The following is a 24,156-nucleotide window of genomic DNA, read 5'->3' on the forward strand; positions in this document are numbered from 1 at the left end:
GCCATTGTCTAACTTCAAGGAAAATGAAAAGTACATAAATATCTGTTGAGGAATCCGTGGATTTACAGAGGACTGGACTGGACTGGACATGGACTATTAAGCAGTTACTCAGAGAGGCAGCTTTGGAAAGGGAGAGTCATGCCTAATGACTTGGAATATTTTGAAGTTAAATATTAATGCTGATAAATGTGTCATATTTGAATTTCCAGAATGCACTTGGATAGTCTCTCCACAGGATATTGCTAGCTAAGACTGAAACACTGGGATTAAACACATTGCTTACATACAGATGCATTTACATTTTGATCCCTATATTTTTGTTGGCAGGATTTGCTGCAAATTTACAGCAAGAAAACGTCCCCAAGTTTTGTGATGCCATATTTTCCTCTGAGACAAAATTAACAGAGCATTTATGGAAATGACAGTGTTTGTGGCATTTTTAAAGTGATGTATGAATTCATAAGAACAATTCATCACATTGTCAGAGCCAAAGCAAATGGACACCTTTGAGTGTAATCATCATTGAATCTACATACTTGCAAACACATATTAAACTAATTTGCAGCATTTTGCTAACAGAAAAATCATGGCTATCATCACTACTGCTTTAGTCAACAGCACTAAACTTGAATACCAATCACTAAAGGGCATACATTTAAGTTTAGAAGGGAAAGGAAATCTAAGGGGCAAATTTTTCACATAGAGAGTGGTGTGTTGTTGGAACAAATTGCCAGAGGAAGTGGTAGAGGCAGGAACAACCACACCATTTATAAAGCTTTGGACAGGTACAGAACAATAGAGGCATATGGGCCAAATATAGGAGCGTGGGATAAGAGTAGACAATTTTGGTCAGCACAGATGAGTCGGGCCATGCTGTACAACTCTATGACAAACAATGCAACAAGTTGCACCCAAAAATAAAGTCACCTTTATGAATGACCCCAAACAGAAGGACAAGGCTAAGAATGCTAGGACATCAAGCTCTTGTAATTGGCACATTGCTATTCTACATCTTCTGTATTGCAACTTTACCATTTCTGAACAAATTGCATGGGAGGATTCCATTAAACTTGTGTTAGCATGCATGCTGAATATTCTAGCTTAATTGTTAGGAATGGCCCCCACAGTAAGTTTCAACTGAGCTGTCTGCAACTATGTTATTAACATAATTACAAACAGATTAAATATTTTAAAGTCTTTGCATTCAATTAGGTCAGCTGATTTTGTGAATTAGAAATTCAAACTTCTGATTTCCTATAGATAAATTTAAAATAAAATCCAGGAAATGAATGACCATTTGGAAATAGTGCCACCATTGGGATCAGCAACAACCTTAATTTTCCCAGAGCCTTGAATGCTACCAAATGCGCTTTCTGACCCATGTAAACCAACTCAAGTGATAGCAGGCTTCACAAGTACCAAGTCTGGGGTGAAAACAGGACATGCTGAATACAGCAATGACACTGTAGCATCTTTGCTGTTTCCAGTCTGTCATGACTATTGTAAAATTTGTAGGAAATACTCTTGTTAAGTATTACATGCAAGCACGAAGACTTCTATGTTTCTACGTTACTAGTATAATACTTCCTCCAGGTCAACCCCATACAGAGACTGCAGTGTTACCAGAAGTCTAGAACAACATCCATAGCTTTGTCCTGAGTTAAATCAACCCAAATCAGTCAGCACGCTTTCACAGAAACATAGAAAACCTACAGCACAAAACAGGCCCTTCGGCCCACAAAGCTGTGCCGAACATGTACTTACTTTAGAAATAGCCCTCTATTTTTCTAAGCTCCATGTACCTATTCAGGAGTCTCTTAAAAGACCCTATTGTATCTGCCTCCACCACTGTTGCCGGCAGCCCATTCCACACACTCACCACTCTCTGCGTAAAAAACTTACCCCTGACAACTCCTCTGTACCTACTTCCAAGTACCTTAAAACTGTGCCCTCTCGTGTTAGCCACTTCAGCCCTGGGGAAAAAGCTTCTCACTATCCACACGATCAATGCCTCTCATTATCTTATACACCTCTATTGGGTCACCTCTCATCCTCTGTCGCTCCAAGAAGAAAAGGCCAAATTCACTCAACCTATTCTCATAAGGCATGCTCGCCAATCCGGGCAACATCCTTGTAAATCTCTTTCTTCTCAATTATGATTTGTTTGTCCCACAAGGCAAAGGAAAACATGAAAAAGCAGCCCTACACAAAGCAGTTGTTGACAAAGGAAAAATCAAAAAACCTTTAATAACTAAAATCTGAAATAAAAGCAGGTCTATTTTTGTCTCAAAGAAAATGGCAAAGAGCTGAACTAATTGTTTTTCTTTCCACTGATGTTGCCTGGGTGTTTCCAGCACTTGTTCTTGGGTTCATAAATAAAACTATTTTCTTATCTGTAAAAGTAGTGGTTTAAGAGTTTCATCCAACTTCAACCTGATTTTAAGTCAGGAACATAGACAAAATGAAAAATTTTATCTCTTAGTGGAAATACTGAATTTGTAAACTCTTATTGATATACTCCTGTAGATGAGGACAATCCTGTTTCCTGTTAATTATCCAGATTTTGCGTGCTTAATGCCCAACAGTGAGATCACTAATATAACTTTACTGAATTCAGTCATTGCTTTCAGTCAAGAGATCTCCTTTTTCAAGAAAAGGAGTTATTACAGCACTGCTGTACAGTGCTTTACAGCACTGGCTATAAGACTGAGGTTATTATGTCTGTCTGTAAGGAGTTTTATACATTTTCCCCGTGACCGTGGGGGTTTCCTCTGGGTACTCCAGATTCCTAAGACATATGGGTTAGGGTTAGTGAGTTGTGGGCATGCTACGACACCAGAAGCATGATGACACTTGCAGGCTGCCGAGCACAATCCTTATTGATTCGATGCAAACAACGTTTTTCACTGTATGCGTCAATGTACACGTGATAAATAATAATGCTAATCTCTGAAGTTTCAGTCTCATTGAAGACCATAGGTACCACCATACAGATCTGTCATAGTCACTTCAGTCTATTATCTTCAACATTCGTAGTTAACACTTTTTTTAAAAGCTAAAAACATATTTCTTCAAGATGAAGAGTACAACGAGATAATAATTTTAATAACAGGTTTATCTTACCATAATCCCGCAGGAGTGCTTGTGCAGGCCTTTCACTATCCGGTGTCGTAGCCTCAGAGCTGCCAGTACTGGTCATACTGATACCGCTACTGTTTCGGCTGTGACTCTTCAGTGACGTGTGAGTGCTATCACCAACGCTCTATAAAAAGACAGGGCAGAGTGAAGGAACAAGTACAGTTTGATCAGAGAGCTACACAACTGAAAACCAAGCTGTGGAGATGAGGTGGGTTTCTCTTTCAGTGCCTTGTGCTCAATAGTTGAGTGTATGCACAAAGGTCTTCTCATTTACAGAATTAAAATATGCACAATGGCCACTTACCAGCTCTGTCTGAGAACCAATTGCTTCCAAAAGAGCAGAATCTTGAACAATATTTAACATGGCGCCTAAAAGGAAAACATTTCATTGTTGACTGATTAAAATACTGACAATCAAGAATCAGTTATGAAAAAAGATAAAATGTAAACCAACCTAGAATCATCTGTGTGTTGTTGGGATCTGTTTCAGTCTGAAGGGCACCAATTAACACATTGACAAGCCTCAACTTCAGAGAGAGAAAGGTAACCGGTTTGTCATGCGAAGAAGATTCCTCACTGCTGAACTTTCCTTCCAAAAGCATCTGAGAGGTAAAAAAAAACACCTGTGGACACAGCTTGGATTCATGTATTATGTTTTTGTTTGAACTATTTTATTTTCAAGTGAGTCAGCTCTGCCATTCAATCATGGCTGATCCTTTTCTCCCCTCCTCAACACCACTCCCTAGTGTTCTCTCCGTAACCTTTGATGCCATTGCCAATCAAGAACCTATCAAGCTCTGTCTTAAATATACCCAACGACCTGGCCTCCACAGCTGCCTGTGGTAACAAATATCACAAATTCACCACCCTCTGGCTAAAGAAATTCTTCTGCATCTCTGTTTTAAATGGACACCCCTCTATCCTGAGGCTATGCCCTCTTGTCTGAGATTCCCCCAACATGGGGAACATCCTTTCCACATCTACTCTGTCTAGGCCTTTCAACATTCAAAAGGTTTCAATGAGATCCCTCGTCATCCTTCTAAATTCCAGTGAGTACAGACCCAGAGCTATCAACCTTTCCTCGTATGATAACCCTTTCATTCCTGGAATCATCCTTGTGAACCTCCTCTGAACCTTCTCCAATGCCAGCACATCTCTTCTTTGATGAGAAGCAAAAAACTGCTCACAATACACAAGGTGAGACCTTACCTTATAAAGCCTCAGCATCACATTCTGCTCTTGAATTCTAGACCTCTTGAAATGAACGCTAACATTGTATTTGCTTCCCTCACCACCGACTCTACCTGCAAGTTAACCTTCAGGGTCTTCTGCACAAGGACTCCCAAGTCCCTCTGCATCTCAGATTTTGGATTTTCTCCCTGCTTAGTGTTACGTACCCCGTAACTGGGTTGCCAAACCAGCAGAAATGGACCACTTAGTTGGAGTCTGGATTACTGGAACTAAGGAAGTTTTATTAAAGAAATAAGTAACACAGTACTCTAATCGTAAGGATATGAATGCAACAGATTAGCAATGATAAAACACACATGTACACAGAACTAGGGTAGTAGGAATCAAACAAGCTCTATCGCAGTCTATCCGTAAAATGATCAGTCTCAAGTGACGCAGAGTTCAGTTTTGCTTAGTACAGTTCGCAGTAATCGCTGTTGTGCCGTTGGAGACAGAGAGTGAGAATGCAAATTCTGATTCACACAGACCTTTGTTCTTCGCAGTTAGTTTTCGGGCGAATCCTTTTATATCTTCTGTGGTCACTGACTGTGACCCCTCTGTTCCAGATACGACCGTTCTTCCGCGGTGAACCCGGCACCCAGGCAAGGGCGGACACACACACCAGGTTCCCACCAATCGTACCTTTTCACCCTTTGCGTCTATGGTCGGTTCCCGCGACCAGACCTTCAAACTCCCACCAACTTGTGGGGGCACACCGCTTTTCCAGGGTCTCGTTACCTCGTGATCTCGTGGTGTGTCTTGCCTTAGCAACCCTGTTCCTTTTTATCTCCCTGCTGGGGTATCGCCTGTCCATCAAACTTCAAACAGTTCAGGTTCAAAGCAATCGGTCTGTCAATACTCGGACTGGTGTCTCTTTCCGTTATCTCTCTCTCCTCTCTCATTAACATTTCTGAATGTTTCTCCATTGTCTCACTTATCTCTCTCATTAGCATCAATCTTCTGATAACTTAGTTTTTCATCACACCCCTATCCTTCAAAGGATTTTTACCGGGGTAAAAATTATAGGCATGAATACATTATTAGATACACACTAATATACAGGGTCATCAGCTATTCGGCTAATACAGAGAACTTTAAGTTGTCAACACCTTGACAGACAATCAGCAATCATCTTTCCGTTCCTTTTATATGTGTTATTTTAATATCCTCTAAGACCAGGCTCCAACTTAGCAAACTTCATAGTGGCCAAAAACACTAATGGGTTGTGATCAGTGTAACTTCTCAGTGGTTTCCGTCCCGGACAAATATAACAAGGGTCGTCCTGCACAAACTTCGCATTCTTTTGCAAGAGCTTAGTAAGAGGGAGGGTAATATCTGCAAAGTTTTTACAAAACTTCCGATAGTACCCTACCATCCCCAAGAACCTTCTCAGGGCTCTCTTGTCTGTCGGGGTGGATACTTCAGAGATAGCCCACACCCTAGCCTGCATTGGTGCCAGCTGCCCCTGTCCTACCACAAATCCCATATAAGTGACCTTCGCGTGGCCGAATTCACTTTTTGCGAGGTACACTGTCAGGCTGGCTTCAAATAGCTTTTTAAACAGCTCCTCTACTGCCACAATATGCCCCGCCCATGTGTCACTCCAGACCACTAAATCACTAATATACGCTTCTGCGTTCTTTAGCCCTTTTGTCACTGAATTAATCATCCTATAGGGATGTTGCTTACTAGGCTGACCTGATGTGACAACAACTCCATGTCCTGGCTCTTAGCATCGCCTCGGGACATCCAGACATACGTGTGCGTGCTGGTTAATTAGCTTCCTCAGCAGGTCGCTCTGTTTGGGGGTTAAGGGAGAGACCTTATCAGCAAAGCTGGCCAAAACAATAGACTTCTCCCATCTGGTCGGCACCATACTTATCTTTTCAAAATGGGTTTTCCCCTTATCAGGTGGCACCCTAGCCTCATTAATTTTCGTGATAACACCGACTAGGTTTGTTCGCCTATCGTGGCAAGCTGTTAGCATATTAATAGCCTGTAATTGTGTAGCTCACGTCTACAATAGTCAATAGCATCCTTCCTCCTGTGCGGCTGGTAAGACTCCTTCATGATTCTACCGACTGTTTTCTTCACCCCAAAATGTCCACCGAGGGGTATCTTGTGGGCCAGGTTAAAAATCTCACCCCCATAAATTTTTGGCACTATCACCCCCCATTCCTCATCTGCAGGCACGGTACGTGGTCTCCATTTCCCCATTAGTACTCCCTCCTTCACATAATAGCCCACTGATTCCCTTTTGAATTCTGCTTCGGAGAGAGATGTCTCCATCAAAACCATCAGCTCCTTGTCTCGCTCCTGTGCCTGTATAAATTCCTTCCTTGCTAATGATAAGTCTACCTTAACTTCTGTTTCACTACACTGCTTCTCACTTTCTAACCCCTCCTGATACAAGGCTGGTAAAGACGTCCCAGCTAAATCTATATTCACTTCGGCAGCCTTTCTGGACATGCACTGAGTCACTGCGCAAACGGGATAAACCTGTGAGTCCATGGGCGGGGCCTCAACGCTGGCAGGCTGGCTTGTCAATCTTACTGCTGGGTACACCTCTCCGCCGGCGAGGTCATTACCGAGTAAGACCTCCACGTCTTCCATCGGTAGTTCGGGCCTCACCTCGATCGTGACCGGTCCGGAGACCAAGTCGCTTTTTAGGTGTATCTGGTGCAAAGGTACTGCTTCAGTCCCTTTCCCAATGCCTTTTATCACACTGACCTCCCCAGTCTCAGTCTCTGAACTAAAGTCTAAAACACTCCTTAAGATCAGTGATCGACAAGCTCCAGTGTCTCTCCAGATCCGCACTGGAACTGGGTTTGACTCCTCCTTCACCGACACCAATCCTGCCGAAATAAACTTCTCGCGTCCTTCCTGAACTTTATCAGACCTCTTCTCCCCTAGCGGTTTGTTTGCCGGCTCAATACAGCCAGTCAGAGTCGTTTTTCCTTTTCCCGTCTCCTTCTTTGGGGCAAAGCACTTGGACGCAAAGTGACCTGCGTTCCCACAATTATAGCATACGACCCCAGGAGACTTCCTACCAAACTTCCGGTCTTCCTTATCCTTCTCACTAGTCCCCGGCTTACTTTCTGACTTTTCTGGCGGACTCTCTGCGCCATCTTGACTACCCTTCTGGTAGCCTTTACTCGGGGTAAACTTCGCTTTGTGCGTTAACGCGTATTCATCCGCTAACTTAGCAGTTGCGGCTAAGGTGTCTGCCTCTTTCTCATCTAGGTAGGGCCTCATACCTTCAGGGACACAACCTTTAAACTGCTCAAACAGTATTAGCTGTAACAGTCTGTCATAATCCCCACGGATCCCTTTCGAGGCGCACCAACGCTCACAATACATCTGCATCTCACGGGCAAATTCTAAATACCACTGCTTCCTCGCATTCCGGAACCTCTGCTGGTATGCCTCCAGGACCAACTCATAAATCCTGAGTATGGCCTCTTTCACCACCTCATACCTCTGGGCATCTTCTGTGGACAAGGCCGAGTAAGCTTGCTGGCTTTTCCTTTAAGTACGCTCTGAAGCAAAACAGCCCACTTATCCCTCGGCCAGTCCTGACTTGCAGCAACTTTTTCAAAATGGAGGAAGTACCGATCAACATCGGCCTCCTCAAAGGGGGGAACCAGCCTAACCTCCTGGGTCGCCCTGAACCCTCCACCTTGGTTCGGCATGGGCCCCTGCGCTAGTGTCATCCTTAACTTCTCCAGCTCAAATTCCCTTTCCTTCTCTCTCTCTTCCCGTTCTAACTGCTTGTCCCTCTCTTCTTGCTCCAGCTGTTTTATTCTCTCTTCGCGTTCTAACTGCCTGTCCCTCTCTTCTCACTCCAGCTGTTTTACCCGGAACTCATGCTCGAGTCTCAATTTTTCCATCTGCAGCTGTACTGCTTCCCCAACAGGTTTGCCCATAGATACCACCTCCAGCTCCCCTTGGGGAAACACACCTTTAGATACATAATGCTCAATGATAGCTCTGTTTATCTCCGCTCTCCTCATTGTCGACTTCCCCTTAAAAAGATTCAACTGTTTGGCCACAGTTGCCAATTCTGATTTCCTGGCATCCTCTAATGCCTCCAAGGTTGGCGCCTTTAGAAATTCCTCAATCTCTATTTCTGCTGTTTGCCCTTTCTTTCTTTCGGGAATTTTAACCCAATCAATTTACCCAGTCCCAAATTAGCATTCAAAATCGCGGACGAGATCCCCACTTATGTTACGTACCCTGTAACTGGGTTGCCAAACCAGCAGAAATGGACCACTTAGTTGGAGTCTGGATTACTGGAACTAAGAAAGTTTTATTAAAGAAATAAGTAACACAGTACTCTAATTGTAAGGATATGAATGCAACAGATTAGCAATGATAAAACACACATGTACACAGAACTAGGGTAATAGGAATCAAACAAGCTCTATCGCAGTCTAGGGGTAAAATGATCAGTCTCAAGAGACACAGAGTTCAGTTCAGCTTAGTACAGTTCGCAGTAATCGCTGTTGTGCCATTGGAGAGAGAGAGTGGGAATGCAAATTCTGATTCACACAGACCTTTGTTCTTCGCAGTTAGCTTTTGGGCGAACCCTTTTATGTCTTCTGTGGTCACCAACTGTGACCCCTCCATTCCAGATACGACCGTTCTTCCGTGGTGAACCTGGCACCCAGGCAAGGGCAGACACACACACCAGGTTCCCGCCGATCGTACCTTTTCACCCTGTGCATCTATAGTCGGTTCCCGCGACCAGACCTCCAAACTCCCACCAACTTGTGGGGGCACACCGCTTTTCCAGGGTCTCGTTACCTCGTGATCTCGTGGTGTGTCTTGCCTTAGCAACCCTGTTCCTTTTTATCCCCCTGCTGGGGTATTGCCTGTCCATCAAACTTCAAACAGTTCAGGTTCAAAGCAATCGGTCTGTCAATACTCGGACTGGTGACTCTTTCCGTTATCTCTCTCTCCTCTCTCATTAACATTTCTGAATGTTTCTCCATTGTCTCACTTATCTCTCTCATTAGCATCAATCTTCTGATAACTTGGTTTCTCGTCACATTAGAAAATTGTCTGGACATTTATTTGTTCTACCAAAGTGCATGACCATGTATTTTCCAACATTGTATTTCATTTTCTACTTTCTTGCCCATTCTTCTAATTTGTCTAAGTCCTTCTGCAGCCTTCCTATTTCTTCAACACTCCCAGTCCCTCCACCAATCTCTGTATCATATGCAAACATGGCCACAAAGCCATTTATTCCATCAGCGGTCTCAACACCAACCTCTGCGGAACACCACTAGTCACTGGCAGCCAACCAGAAAAGGATCCTTTCATTCCCACTTGCTGTCCCCTACCAATCAGCCAATAGTCTAACCATGTTAGTAACTTTCCTGTAATACCATAGCCTCCTAACTTGGTAAGCAGCCTCATGTGTGGCACCTTGTCAAAGACCTTCTAAAAGTCCAAATATACAACATCCACTGCATCCCCTTTATCTATCCTACTTGTAACCTACTCAAAAGAATTCCAACAGGCTCGTCAGGCAGGATTTTCCCTGAAGGAAACCATGCTGACTTTGTACTATCTTGTCCTGTGTCACCAAGTACTCCATCACCTCATCCTTAACAATTTACTCTAACATCTTCCCAACCACTGAGGTCAGGCTAACTGGTCTATAATTTCCTTTCTGCTGCCTTCCTCCTTTCTTAAAGAGTGGAGTGACATTTGTAATTTTCCAGTCTCTGGCACCATGCCAGAGTCCAATGATTTTAGAAAGATTATTACTAATGTCTCTACCGCTACCTCTTTCAGTACCCTAGGGTGCAGTTCATTTGGTCTGCATGACTTATGTACCCTTATGTCCTTCAGCGCTTTGAGCACCTTCTCCCTTGTAATAGTAACTGCACTCACTTCCCTTCCCCACACCATTCAACATTTGGCACACTGCTAGTGTCTTCAACAGTGAAGGCTGATGCAAAGCACTCATTTAGTTCATCTGCCATCTCCTAGTATCCCCTTATTATTTCTCTGGCTTCATTTTCTAGCGGTCCTATATCCACCACTCTCATTTTTTTTACATACTTGAAAAAGCTTTTACTATCCACTTTGATATTGTATGTTAGCTTGCTTTCATATTTCAAATTTTCCCTCCTAATGATTCTTTTAGTTTGTCTCTGTAGGCTTTTATAAGGTTCCCAATCCTCCGTATTCTCACTAATTTTTGCTTTGTTGTATTCCCTCTCTTTTGCTTTTACATAAGCTTTAACTTACCTTGTCATCCACGGTTGAACTATTTTGCCATTTGAGTATTTCTTCATGTTTGAAATACATATATCTATCCTCAAGCCATTGCTGCTCTGCCGATATCCCTGCCAGCAGTTCCTTCCAATTTACTTTGGCCAACACCTCTCTCAAGACCGTAAGATATAGGAGCAGAAGTAGACCATTCTGCCCATTGAGTCTGCTCTGCCATTCCATCATGGCTGATCCAATTCTTTCAGTCATCCCAACTCCCCTTCCTTCTTCCCATACCCTTTGATGGCCTGGCTAATCAAGAACCTATCTATCTCTGCCTTAAATGCACCCAATGAGTTGGCCTCCACAGCCACTCATGGCAACAAAGTCTACAGATTTACCACCCTCTGACTAAAGTAATTTCCCTGCATTTCTGTTCTAACTGGACGTCCTTCAATCCTGAAGTCATGCTCTCTTGTCCTAGACTCCCCTACCATGGGAAATAACTCATGCCACTGTAATTTCCTTTTCTCCACTGAAATACTGTCACGCCAGTCCTTAATTTCTCCCTATCAAATTTCAAGTTGAACTTAATCATATTGTGATCACTGTCTCCCAAAGATTTTTTTTTACCTTAAGCTCCCGAATCACCTCTCGTTCAATTCTATATAGCTGATCCCCTAGTAGGCTCAAAAACAAACTGCTCTAAAAAGCTATCTCATAGGCACTCAACAAACTCGTTCTCTTGAGATCCATTAACAAACTGATTTTCCCAATCAACCTGCATGTTAAAATCTCCCATGACTATCATAACATTGCCCTTTTGACACACCTTTTCTATTTCCTGTTGTAATCTATGGCCCACATCCCAGCTACTGTTGTGAGGCCTGTATATAATTGCCATCAGGGTCCCTTTACCCTTGTAGTTTTTTAACTCAACATCTTCCGATCCTATGTCACATCTTTCTACTGATTTGAGCCATTCTTTACCAGTAGAGTCATGCCACCCCCTCTGCCTACCTTCCTATCCCTCTGATACAACATGTAACCTTGGACTTTCAGCTTCCAACTACAACCATCCTTCAGCCACGATTCAGTGAACCCACAACATCACACCTGACAATCTGTAATAGTGCAACAAGATCATCCATCTTATTTATTTTACTCTGTGCATTGAGATAAAACACTTTGAATACTGTATTTACTACCCTTTTTGATTCAGCATCCTAAAACACAGCAACAGAGAAACATAGAAATCTACAGCACATTACAGAACCTCCAGCCTACAATGCTGTGCCAACCATGTAACCTACTCCAGAAGCTGCCTAGTATTTCCCTACCGTAAAGCCCTCTGTTTTTCTAAGCTCCATGTACCTAAGAATCTTTTAAAAGAGTCTATTGTAACCACCTCTACCATTCCATTCACCCACCACTCTCTGCATGGAAAAACTTACCTCTGATAACCCCCTTGTACCTACTTCCAAGTACCTTAAAACTATGCCCCCTCATGTTAGCCATTTCAGCCCTGGGGAAAAAGCCTCTGGCTATCCACATGATCAATGCCTCTCATCATCTTATACACCTCTACCAGGTCACCTTTTATCCTTAGACCCTTCAAGGAGAAAAGCCCAAGTTCACTCAATCTATTCTCATAAGGCATGCTCTCCAATCTAGTCAATATCCTTGAAAATCTCCTCTGCACTCTCTCTATAGTATCTACCTCCTTCATGTAGTGAGGTGACCAGAATGGAACACAGTACTCCAAGTGGGGTCTGACCAGGGCTTTATATAGATGTAACATTATCCCATGGCTCGTGAATGCAATCCCACGGTTGAAGGCCAACACACCACATGCCTTCTTAACCATTGAGTCAACCTGCACAGCAGCTTTGAGTGCCTGCCATCATATTTGACCTACCAAAATGATCCATATCACACTTATTTGGGTTGAACTCCATCTGCCACTTCTTAGCCCAGTTTTGCATCCTATCAATGCCCCAATGTAAACTCTGACAGCTCTCCACACTACCCACTACACCTCCAACCTTTGTGTCATCAGCAAATTTACTAACCCATCCCTCCATTTCTTCATCCAGGTCACTTATAAAAATCACGAAGAGCAGAGGTCCCAGAACAGATCCCTGAGGCACACCATTGGTGACCGACCTCCATGCAGAATATGACCCATCTACAACCACTCTTTGCTTTCTGTGGGCAAGCCAGTTCTGGATTCGCAAAGCAATGTCCCCTTCAATCCCATGCCTCCTTACTTTCTCAATAAGCCTTGCATGGGGTACCTTGTCAAATGCCTTGCTGAAAACCATATACACTACATCTACTGCTCTTCCTTCATCAATGTGTTTAGTCACTTCCTCAAAAAATTCAATCAGGCTCATAAGGCATGACCTGCCTTTGACAAATCCATGCTGACTACTCCTAATCATATTATGCCTCTCCAAGTGTTCATAAATCCTGCCTCTCAGGATCTTCTCCATCAACTTACCAACCAATATATGATAATAAAATTACCAAAACATTCTGCATTGTGACCACCCCAATGTACATATTCTGTGATGTGACCATCCCAGTGGCTACTGAACCATCCCAATGCCCATGTTCCGTGATGTGACCCTCCCAACACCCACATTCCGCAACGCGACCCTCCCAATGCCCACTTTCCGCAATGTGATCATCCCAATGACAACGTTCTGCGGTGTTAACATCTCAATGTCCATGTTCTGTGACGTGACCCTCCCAACGCCCACCTTCTGCGACGCGACCCTCCCAACGCCCACCTTCTGCGAGGCGACCCTCCCAACGTCCACATTCCGCAATGTGACCCTCCCAATGTCCATGTTCCGCGATGTGACCCTCCCAACACCCACGTTCTGCAATGTGACCCTCCCAACGTCCATGTTCCGCGATGTGACCCCCCCAATGCCCACGTTCCGCGATGTGACCATCCCAACGCCTACGTTCCGCGATGTGACCATCCCAACGCCCACATTCCGCGATGTGACCCTCCCAACGCCAATGTTTCGTGATGTGACCCTCCCAACACCAACGTTCCGCAGTGTGACTCTCTCAATGACAATGTCGTGCGATGTAATTATCCTAATGACAATGTTCTGTGATGTGAACATTCCAATAGCAACTGAACCATCCCAATAGCTAAGTTTGTGCACTTCTCAGTTTGATCTCCCTGGACAAGAGAACTACATGATTGATACTCCAGCCACTAATCCTTCTACCACCAGTGTACCACAGTTAAAATCTGTGCAATAATTCAACATGGCTTTAATCAGAGCATCTCATAAATCTGTGTTGCTTAATGGCTTGAAGGATAAGGGCAACAGCAGACTGCAATTTCTGCCACAGGGCACATTCCACTGGGTTTTCAAAATACATTGCTACCCTCTTCACTGTAGTTTTTCCCAAGCCCATGCTCTGCAACAGCATTGTGAGAAGGCCTTCAACGAAAAGACTGCAGCAGTGCCAAATGGCTTTGTCAGCTTGAGGACAATTAGGTAAGGGCAATAAATGCTTGCTTTACCTCCTGATCTCATGAATGAATAAATAAATAAAATCTGTGAATGAATAACACAGGATCAAACCTGCTGCTTTCTTAGTCCAAACAGCTCAGAATAAAAAAAATTTGATGACCTGTTTACATGTGATAATTTTCTCTCCAGCTCTCTGTAACCATCTACATGTATCCTAAATTCTAAGCAACATTAAAAACAAATCTGTACAATTAAATTTCAACTCCTGTCAAATAATAATGTTATAGAGTCATAGAACACTATAACACAGAAACAGGCCCTTCAGCCCATCTGGTACATGCCAAACTATTAACCTGCATAGTCCCATTGACCTGCATCTAGACTATAGGACTCCCATCCAAGTACCTACCTAAACTTCTCTTAAATGTTGAAATTGAACCTGTATCCATCACATCCACTGGCAGCTTGTTCTACATTCTCACCACACTGAATGAAGTTTCCCCTTGCGTTCCCCTTAAATATTTAACACTTCACCTATAACCCATGGCCTCTAGTTCTAGGTTCACCCAACCTCAGTGGGAAAAAGTCTGCTTTCATTTACCCTATCTATACCCCGCAAAATTTTGTATACCTAGAAGGTTGCCTAGAATTTCAACTCATCTGCCAAAGCTTTAATAATAAGTGCACCTCAGACCATTTGAACAGTACCTCTGTTTTAACTGTCCCAAAGTGGTGGGGGAGTGGCAACATTGACAGCAGAATGTGGATTGAAGCTCTTCTAAGTTCAGTGGGATTGACGTATGCTTTAAATTTTGACAGTTCTCTGCAAAAGAGGCAGTAAAAAAATATATATACTTTTACAATTAGTTGCTCTGTTCCTTACCTTGCAAAGCTGAGTCTATATAGCATAAAAATCCTAAATCCCCTCCCAGCTAGAAGAAAATATTATAAACTTAGCAAGTGGAAAGTGAAGATACTGGTGAAACAACTCTTGAATCCAAAGACTAGAGATGGAGAAAACAGTGGTTTCTGGACTAATAGTGCTGGTGGAAGGGTGGATGATAATCAGCACAATTCTTCTCAAACCTAGATATCTTGTTATTCTTTGTAATGTACACGGGATTAATCCTAAATGAACCATGAGATCTGCTGAGGGCCCGATCAGTGGCATTCAAGTCTGGTGACTAAGAAAGTTACAAGTGGTCCAGGTATGATCTCCAGAAAGCCATCAACAGGCAAAGTGGCAATTCCAAACTAAACTTGAATCATTGAAGGATGTACGATAGCTGTGGCAGGACTTGAATGCTATCACTTCTTACAAAGTGAAATCAAGCAACGTAGACGACAATATGGCTTCGCTTCCAGGTGAGCTCAATGAATTCAAAGCTAGTTTTGCCAGTCAAATTATGCAGGAACCATCACAAACTCCCACAGCCCCTGATGACCCTGTGATTTCAGTCTCTTGAGGCTGACATGAGAGCATCCTTCAGGAGAATGAACCCATGGAAAGCATTCGGCCCTCTTGAGGTACCTGGCCAAGAACAAAAGACCTGTGCTGATCAACTAGTTGGAGTGTTCACTGAGATCTTTAACCTCTCATTTCAGCAATCTGTGAAACCCACCTGCTTCAGGCAGGCTTCAACTACACCGGTGCCCAGGAGAGGCGTAGTGACCTGCCTCAATGACTACTGTCCAGGAGCACTTACATCCACAGTGATGAAGTGTTCTGAGAGTGTGGTGGTGAAACATTAACTCCTGAGGAGTGACTTGGATTTGCTCCAATTTGCCAAGGGCTACAACAGATCCATATCAGATACCATATTCATTGGCTTCTTAGCTGGACAGCAAAGATGCATAAAGTTGCAAGAAGAAATTTGTGAACCCTTTGCAATTACCTGGCTTTCTGCATTAATTACTCATCAAATGTGGTCGGTTCTTCATCTCAGTCACAATAATAGACAAACAGAATCTGCCTTAACTAATAACACAAACAACAGTACTTTTCATGTCTTAATCGAATACATTGTTTAATCATTCACAGCCCAGCCCAGGCTTGAAAAAGTATGTGAACACTTGTATTTAACAATTGGTAGAACCTCCTTTCGCAGCAATAACTTCATTAGCTGCTAATCAGACTTGCACAATGGCAAAGAGGACTTTTAGACAATTCCTCCAGACAAAACTGTTTCAGTTTATCAATGTTTCTGGGATACCTTCAGGACCAGCCCTCTTTAGGTCATGCCACAGCATCTCAATTAGGTTAAGCTCTGGACTCTGACTTGGCCATTCCAAAACACAGATTTTCTTCTATTTAAACTATTCTGTTGTTGATTTACTCTTGTATGTCAGATCATTGTCTTGTTGCATCATCCAACTTCTATTAAGTTTCAGATGATGGATCGCTCCCTAACATTCTCCTATAAAATGTCTTCATACAATTTTGAATTCATTGTTCCCTCAACAATTGCAAGCCGTCCAGACCCTGAGGCGGCAAAGCAGTGCCCAACCATGAAGCTCCTTCCACCATACTTCACAGTAGGGATGAAGTTTTAGTGTTGGTGTACAATGACTTTTTTCCTCCAAACATAATGGTATACACTTCTGTCAAAAAGTTCTTATCTGTCCACAGAACATTGTCCCAGAAGAGTTGTGGATTATCCAGGTGGTCTTTTGCAAACTTGGGATGTGCAGCAATGTTTATTTTGGAGAGCAGTGGTTTCCTCTAAGGTCTCCTTCCACCTTTAATTCGGCCCACAACATTGGTGTCATCAGCAAACTTAAATACGGCATTGTAGTTGTGTTTGGCCTCTGTCATAAGTGTTAAATGAATGGAGTAGTGGGACTAAGCACACAGCCCTGTAGTGCACCTGTGCTGATGGAGATTGTGGTGGTGATGTTATTGCCAATCTGAACCAACTGAGGAAATCGAGGATCCAGTTATCCAACATAAGGAGGTATTGAGGCCAAGGTGTTAAAGCTTATTGATTAGTTTTGAGGGGAATGCTGAGCTGTAGTCAATGAACAGCATCCTGATGTATGCATCTTCATGTCCAGATGTTCCAGAGTTAAGTTAAGAGCCAATGAAATGGTATCTGCTGTTGATCTGCTGTGATGGTGTGTAAATTGGAGTGCACTCAGGTTCCTTCTCAGGATTTGATATGTTTCATTACCAACCTCTCACAGCACTTCACTACAGTGGATGCAAGCGCTACGGGACAATAATCATTTGTCCTATAAAAAGGAATCACTTCACAACATTCTATTTTAACTTCTATCTGTCTGCCCATCTCATCTGACAAAATTTGCCTTATTCATTTTTCACCATGTATCAGAACTCTGAACTGGGCCATCTTTGGACTATTTATTAGGATCTATGTACCAAAAATGCTCAACACCATTAAAAAAAATCTTTAAAAAAAATACTAGTTTCAATTGCAACACACACAAAATGCTATAGAAATTCAGGTCAGGCAGCAGCTATGAAGGGAAATGAACAGCTGATGTTTCAGGCCAAGACTCTTCATCAGGAACCAGAACTTGTGTGTACAAGATTTAAGTGACATCTTAACAAATTAAACTTAACAATGTTTCTATCAAACATCTTTCAATTGTTTTAGACAAAAAAATGAGCAAACTCAAAATGATTTCAAAGTGTGTGTGAAGAACAGGAAGTAAGTGGTAGTGAAGAGGCAGCTGCTTGGTAGGGTTAGTGCTGGGGGATTAACTTCATTTAGTCAACACCAATGAATAAATGCAAACAGGAGATTTAAAGTAAGGCACAGCATTGTGGGACAAAGGGCCTGCTCTGTGCTGTAATGTTCTATTAGACATTTTTAAAATTAAAGAGATATGAAATATTAATTATTTGTCCCTAATTTCTGTGCTGTTCTCTTGACCTGTCTGGCTATGGACTCAGCCCTGGAAATGGGTTGGGTAGCACAGACACAACTGGTTAAGTGGACTTCTGGATATTTGCTATTATTAGGCAAATGACTTTTGAAAGAGGTACATGTGCAGACATAAAAATGGATTGATTGATACATACATGTATACAAGCTATCTTTTGCATCTATATTTATTGTGTTACATCAGATCTGAAGTAACAATTATTTTGTGTACTGGAAATGATATTAATCAATTGTGAATCCTGAATAGCCCTCATGATCAAATGTTTCCCACTGGTTGGTCAAGGAATCAATGAAAAGCAAATTAAACAGTGGTGGACAATAACTCACCGGTCAGGCAAGATCGTTTCCAGAGCTGAAATGAAGTAAGGAACTAAAACATCGATGCCTTTCAGATCAGAACAAAATAATGCAGGAGAGTTCAGGATGATGCTGGCCAGAACAGGGCGACAGATGAAATCATTGATCTGAAGACCTTGGATCAGCACCATGTAGAATCTGTAGAGAGAAAATCAGCACCATACACCATCATGGTATTTCATAACAAACCTGAGACACTAACTTATTCCAGTTAATAGCTATAATTTAATTTTAAACTTACAAAGTTTTAATTATTTAGTATACATACACAGTGGCCACTTTATTATGTACCTCCTGTACCTAATATGGTGGCCAGTGAGTGTACGTTCGTGGTCTTCTGTTTCTGTAGCCCATCCACTTCAAGGTTCGATGTGTTGTGTGTTCAGACATGCTCTTCTGTATATCACTATTGGTTATTTGAGTTAGTATCAGCTTGAACTAGTCTGGCCATTCTCCTCTGACCTCTCTCATTGACAAGGTGTTTTCACCCACAGAACTGCTAATCACTGGATTCTGTTTTATTTTTCACATCATTCTGTAAACTCTAGAGACTGCTGTGTGTGAAAATCGCAGATCAGCAGTTTCTGAGATACTCCAACCACCCTGTCAGTCACCAAAAATAATTCTACAGTCAGAGCACTCAGATCACATTTCTTTCCCATTCTTATGTTTGGTTTGAGCAACAACTGAACCTCCTGACCATGCCTGGATGCTTTTATGTATTGAGTTGCTGCCACCTGATTGGCTGATGAGCTATTTGCATTAATGAGGTGTACAGCTGTACCTAATGAAGTGGCCACAGAGTGTATGTCTCCATATATTACCTTGAGATTCATTTTCTTGCAGGCATTCACAGGAAAATAAAGAAATACACTAGAATTTATGGAAAAAAAAATACACATAAATAAAAACTGACTAACAACCAATGTGCAAGAGAAGACAAATTGTGCAGCAAGGAGTTTGTGCATGCTCTGTGTGACCACATGGGTCTCCTCTGGGTGCTCCGGTCTCCTCCCACAGTCCAAAGGAGAACCAGTGGTAGATTAGTTGGTCATTATAAATTGTTCTGTGTTTAGGCTAGGGTTAATTCAGGAGATACTGGGCAGCATGGCTCGAAGAGTCTTGCTGAATCTTAATAAATAAATAAAATTTAAAAAACACTGAGAACACGAGTTGTAGTCCTTGAAAGTGAGTCTGTAGATTGGGCAATCAGTTCAGGGTTGAGATGAGTGAAGTTATCCATGCCGGTTCAGGAGCATGATGGTTGTAGGATATAACCTTTTCCCGAACCTGGTAATATACAGAACATAGAAATCTACAGCAAATATAAGCCCTTCGGCCCACAATGCTGTGCTGACCAAGTAACCTACTCTGAAACTGCCTAGAATTTCCCTAGCGCATAGCCCTCCATTTTCTAAGCTCCAAGTACCTATCTAAGAGGCTCTTAAAAGACTCTATTGTATCTGCTTCCACTACCGCTGCCGGCAGTGCATTCTATGCACCCACCACCCTCTGTGTGAAAAACTTACAGCTGACATTCCCTCAGTACCCATTTCCAAGCACCTTAAAACTATGCCCCCTCATGTTAGCCATTTCAACCCTGTGAAAAAACCTCTGGCTATCCACACAATGAATGCCCGTCATCATCTCATACACCTCTATCAGGTCACCTCTCATCCTCTGTCGCTCCAAGGAGAAAAGGCCAAGTTCACTCAACCTATACTCCTAAGGCACACTCTCCAATCCAGGCAACATCCTTATAAATCTCCTCTGCACTCTCTCTATAGTATCCACATCCTTCCTGTAGTGAGGTGACCAGAACTGAACACAGTACTCCAAGTGGGGTCTGACCAAGGTCTTATATAGCTGTAACATTACCTCGCATCTCTTGTACTCAGTCCCACAGTTGATGAATGCCAACACACCATAAGCCTTCTTAACAACACTGTCAACCTCCTCAGCAGCTTTGTCTCCCCTATCGACACGGACCCCAAGATCTCTCAGATCCTCCATATTGCCAAGAGTCTTACCATTTATATTATAATAAAGGCATCCGTTAGTCTTGTGAGAACATGGATCTGCGCCTGGAAAGTCTTCACTCTCCAGGGTGCAGGTCTGGGCAAGGTTGTATGGAAGACCAGCAGTTGCCCATGTTGCAAGTCTCCACTCTTCACGACACCAATGTTGTCCGAGGGAAGGGCATTAGGACCCATACAGCTTGGCACCAGTGTTGTCGCAGAGCAATGTGTGATTAAGTGCCTTGCTCAAGGACACAACACGTTCCCTTGGCTGGGGCTCGAACTCACGACCTTCAGGTAGCTAGTCCAATGCCTTAACCACTTGGCCACGTGCTCACACATTTATATTATATTCTGTCTTCAAATTGAACCTACCAAAATGAACTACTTCACACTTAACTGGGTTGAAGTCCATCTGCCGCTTCTTAGCCCAGTTTTGCATCCTATCAATGTCCCACTGTAACCTCTGACAACCCTCCAGACTATACACAACACCCCCAACCTTTATGCTAACCCACCCTTCTATATCCTCATCCAAGTCATTTATAAAAATCACAAAGAGAAGGGGTCACAGAACAGATCCCTGTGGAACAACACTGACTTGCATGCAGAAATGGTGATGTGGGACCTAAGGCTCACTATTCCCTCTCAGCTGGCAGGTGCGCGGCTGTGCTGTGTAGTAACTGAAATGCTCCCCCACATATAGCCTTTATTGTCACGCAGCTGGAATTTTCTTTTATATAATGTCAATATAATAATAAACATACCACAACCTTTACTTTGAAACATTTTAGAGCTTCAACGTCAATGTTATATTGTCAGCTACATTTCAATCTTCTTTCTAAATACTTATAGCATGCATATTATAAAAAAACCGTTTGAAGTGCCGTGCAGTTTTCAGGCAGTGTAAAAATTTCATGTTCAGAGCCATGGTTGGCCTACATAGCAGTAAAAAAAATATTAGAGGAGATGTATCTCCTGCCTGATGGCAACAGTGAGAAGAGAGCTTGGCTGGATTGGGGGGGGAGTTGTGTTGGGGTTTGGGATTTGATGTTCTTGCTACTTGCATGATTTGTTTCTCTGCTGGGTTGGGGAGAGGCTTTGATGTTCTTGTTGATATTTGTGCAAATTTTTTTTGCGTGGAGGGGCTGATGATTGTGCTGCCATTTGCAAGATTTATTTTTCTTGTGTGGGAGGGGTTGATGAATTTCTTTGAATGACTTGCGTGGCTTCCTTTCTCTGTTTTGTGGCTAGCTGGAAAAGAGTTGTATACTGCATACATACTTTGATAATAAATGAACCTTTGAACCCTGAGGGTAGATGGTATTTTCTTGTGGTTGTGCACCATGTGTTTAATGGTGGAGTGGGCTTTGCCCTTGATGGACTAGGCTGTATTCACCACTTTCTGTAGACTTTTTTGTTCTTGGGCATTGGTGCTTCCCTACCAGGATGTGATACAACTAGTCAGGATCTCTCCATTGTGCATCTATAGAAGAAGATAGTACAATTTAAATATTTGGCTGGGTCTACTTGATCCTCTGATCACACAGACACCTCATCATAAAGAGGCTATTAACTAAGCTGCAAGTTCTACAAGATTGGATTTCATTATCTACCTCCAGGAATATCTAACCAGTGTTAAAGCATTAAAGAACACTTAACAATATATTCCAAAGCTTCGTAAGTTCACTGGAGTGTTTTTAAACAAATTCTAATCATGCTGACTGGTGAAACTGAGATTTTAATATTGCACCTTTAAAAATAACTGAAAGGAATAGAAACAGGATGATCCTGGAAGTTAAGGCAAAGAAATTAGATCGTTTTCATTGGACAAAAATAAATCAAAGACAGTCGCAATCCAGGTCTTTAAAAAGCTTAAAAGATGTACAGATAACCAACCAACATAGAATGCAGCAGAAAATTAAAAGGGGAAGGTGTAAATTAATTTCATTTCATTTAGTAAATAATGAAAAAGTCACCTGGAATCAAGTAAATCTCTGCAGAGGGGTCCTACTGTGAAATTTTACTTTTTGCTGCCCAATGCATACTTATAGTAATACAAGTTGCAGATGGGCAGCCATAATCTATATGTACCGAATTCATTTTGTATATTATGAAATCAGAGGTATGATTTCAGGATTATGAATTCATAGGTAAGATTTTTGCACAGAGTGGTGGGTGTGTGAAATGCCCTATCAGGGATGGTGGCAGAGGCAGATACATTAGGAACACTTAAGGAACTTTTATATAGGCACAGAGCTGAAAGAAAGTAAGGGAAGGGTTAGATTGATTTTAGAGTAGGTTCAAAGATCTGCACAACATCGTGTGCTGAAGGGCTATACTGTGCTGCAGTATTCTAGTTCTATAGTTTCCTTTATGATATGTGCTTTTCCATAGAATCACAGATCTCATCAGTTTTGTGCAGTTAAACCACAGACATCCTCTCTCCTCCCAGAGACCATCAATACATCATCTTCCAAATTAATCATCGGCCATAGTAGTGTAGCAGTTAGCAAGGCGCTATTACAGTTCGGGGTATTCTGGAGTTTGGGGCGCAATTCCAGCAGTGTCCTGTCAGAAGTCTCTGTACGATCTCCCTGTGCAATGTTCAAAGATGTACCGGGTAGGTTCACTGGTCACTGTACATTGTCCTGTGATTAGGATCTGTTTCTGTTCTGTGTTTGTTTTTCTTTCAGGGAGCTGGTATTTGGGGGTTAATGATCATGCTGCTTTTCTTTTCTTGGTTTCATGGCTACCCAAAGGATTGAAGAACTTCAGAGTTGTATGCTTTGATAGTAAATGAACCTTTGACAAACAAGAGAAAATCTTCAGATGCTGGAAATTCAAGCAATACACATAAAATGCTGGAGGAATTCAGCAGGCCAGGTAGCATCCATGAAAAAGAGTACAGTCAATATTTTGGGCCAAGACCCTTCAGCAGGATTAACCTTTGAATCCTTGATTAGATGACCGTTAATTGGGGTTGTGGGGCCTGCTAGAGTGGTGTGGCTCAAAGGGCCTACTCCACACTGTATCACTAAATAAATAAATCTGGTCTTTCCTCCTAGAAACTCAAGCTCACCTATCAAGAAATAAGGCAGCCTTTTTGCTTAATATGTCTGTGACCCAAAACTGTGCAGAGCTGGAATTGATCAGGAAATCCCTGCCTTAATCTGTAGTCATAGTGTTAAGTGCAGAATTTAAGCATTGTTGGGAATTTGCTTTAGGCTGTGCTAATAAAGAATTCCTGGTTTCTGTCCAAAGCACACAATGTTTACTTGTGTGGTCCAACCAATAAATAGGAATTAAAAATAATAGAAACAATCACAATGGCAGTCTTGACCAGGATGGACAAACAGCTTGTCCACACAGTTGCTTACAAATTGCTTCCTTCAGCTTAAAGAGCAGAAATACCCTCTAACTTTGCTTTGCTAATGTTCCCAAACCCATACTGAGCCAATCACCAATGAGTTTTTCACTACATGTCAGTATAGCCATTTATACCTTTGGATTGTCAGTATAGCTTGTGCATGGGAGCTCCTGAAGGAGCACATCTCCAATCAAGTTTACTTATGTTAAATACAGGCTAATCCACAAATGTGCATGATATCATGAGGGAGGTCTGAGGATTTGTAAATATGACCTCAACCTTCTTATTTCATATAAGGGAGGCAGAGAGTGGTGCGGACAGCCCAGCGCATCTGTAGTTGTGAACTTCCCATGATTCAGGACATTTATAAGGACATGTGTGTAAAAAAGGCCCGTAGGATCATT

At 42.4% G+C, this 24,156-nt stretch overlaps 1 protein-coding gene across 9 annotated transcripts in view; it reads right to left on the reverse strand.

The window, feature by feature from the left end:
• ralgapb (Ral GTPase activating protein non-catalytic subunit beta) overlaps positions 1–24,156 on the reverse strand; it is a 200,479-nt gene that overhangs the window by 92,697 nt on the left and 83,626 nt on the right. For all 9 annotated transcript variants that reach the window (XM_063040979.1, XM_063040978.1, XM_063040977.1 and 6 more), the window contains 5 exons: positions 18,335–18,502; positions 14,808–14,922; positions 3,593–3,740; positions 3,443–3,507; positions 3,124–3,262 (listed from right to left, as the gene is read on the reverse strand). In XM_063040979.1, coding sequence (XP_062897049.1) covers positions 3,124–3,262; positions 3,443–3,507; positions 3,593–3,740; positions 14,808–14,922; positions 18,335–18,502 — 635 coding nt within the window. The remainder of the gene's footprint in view (positions 1–3,123; positions 3,263–3,442; positions 3,508–3,592; positions 3,741–14,807; positions 14,923–18,334; positions 18,503–24,156) is intronic.

Source organism: Mobula hypostoma, chromosome 2 (assembly GCF_963921235.1).
Source record: "Mobula hypostoma chromosome 2, sMobHyp1.1, whole genome shotgun sequence".
In the NCBI taxonomy this organism is placed as follows: Eukaryota; Metazoa; Chordata; class Chondrichthyes; order Myliobatiformes; family Myliobatidae; genus Mobula; species Mobula hypostoma.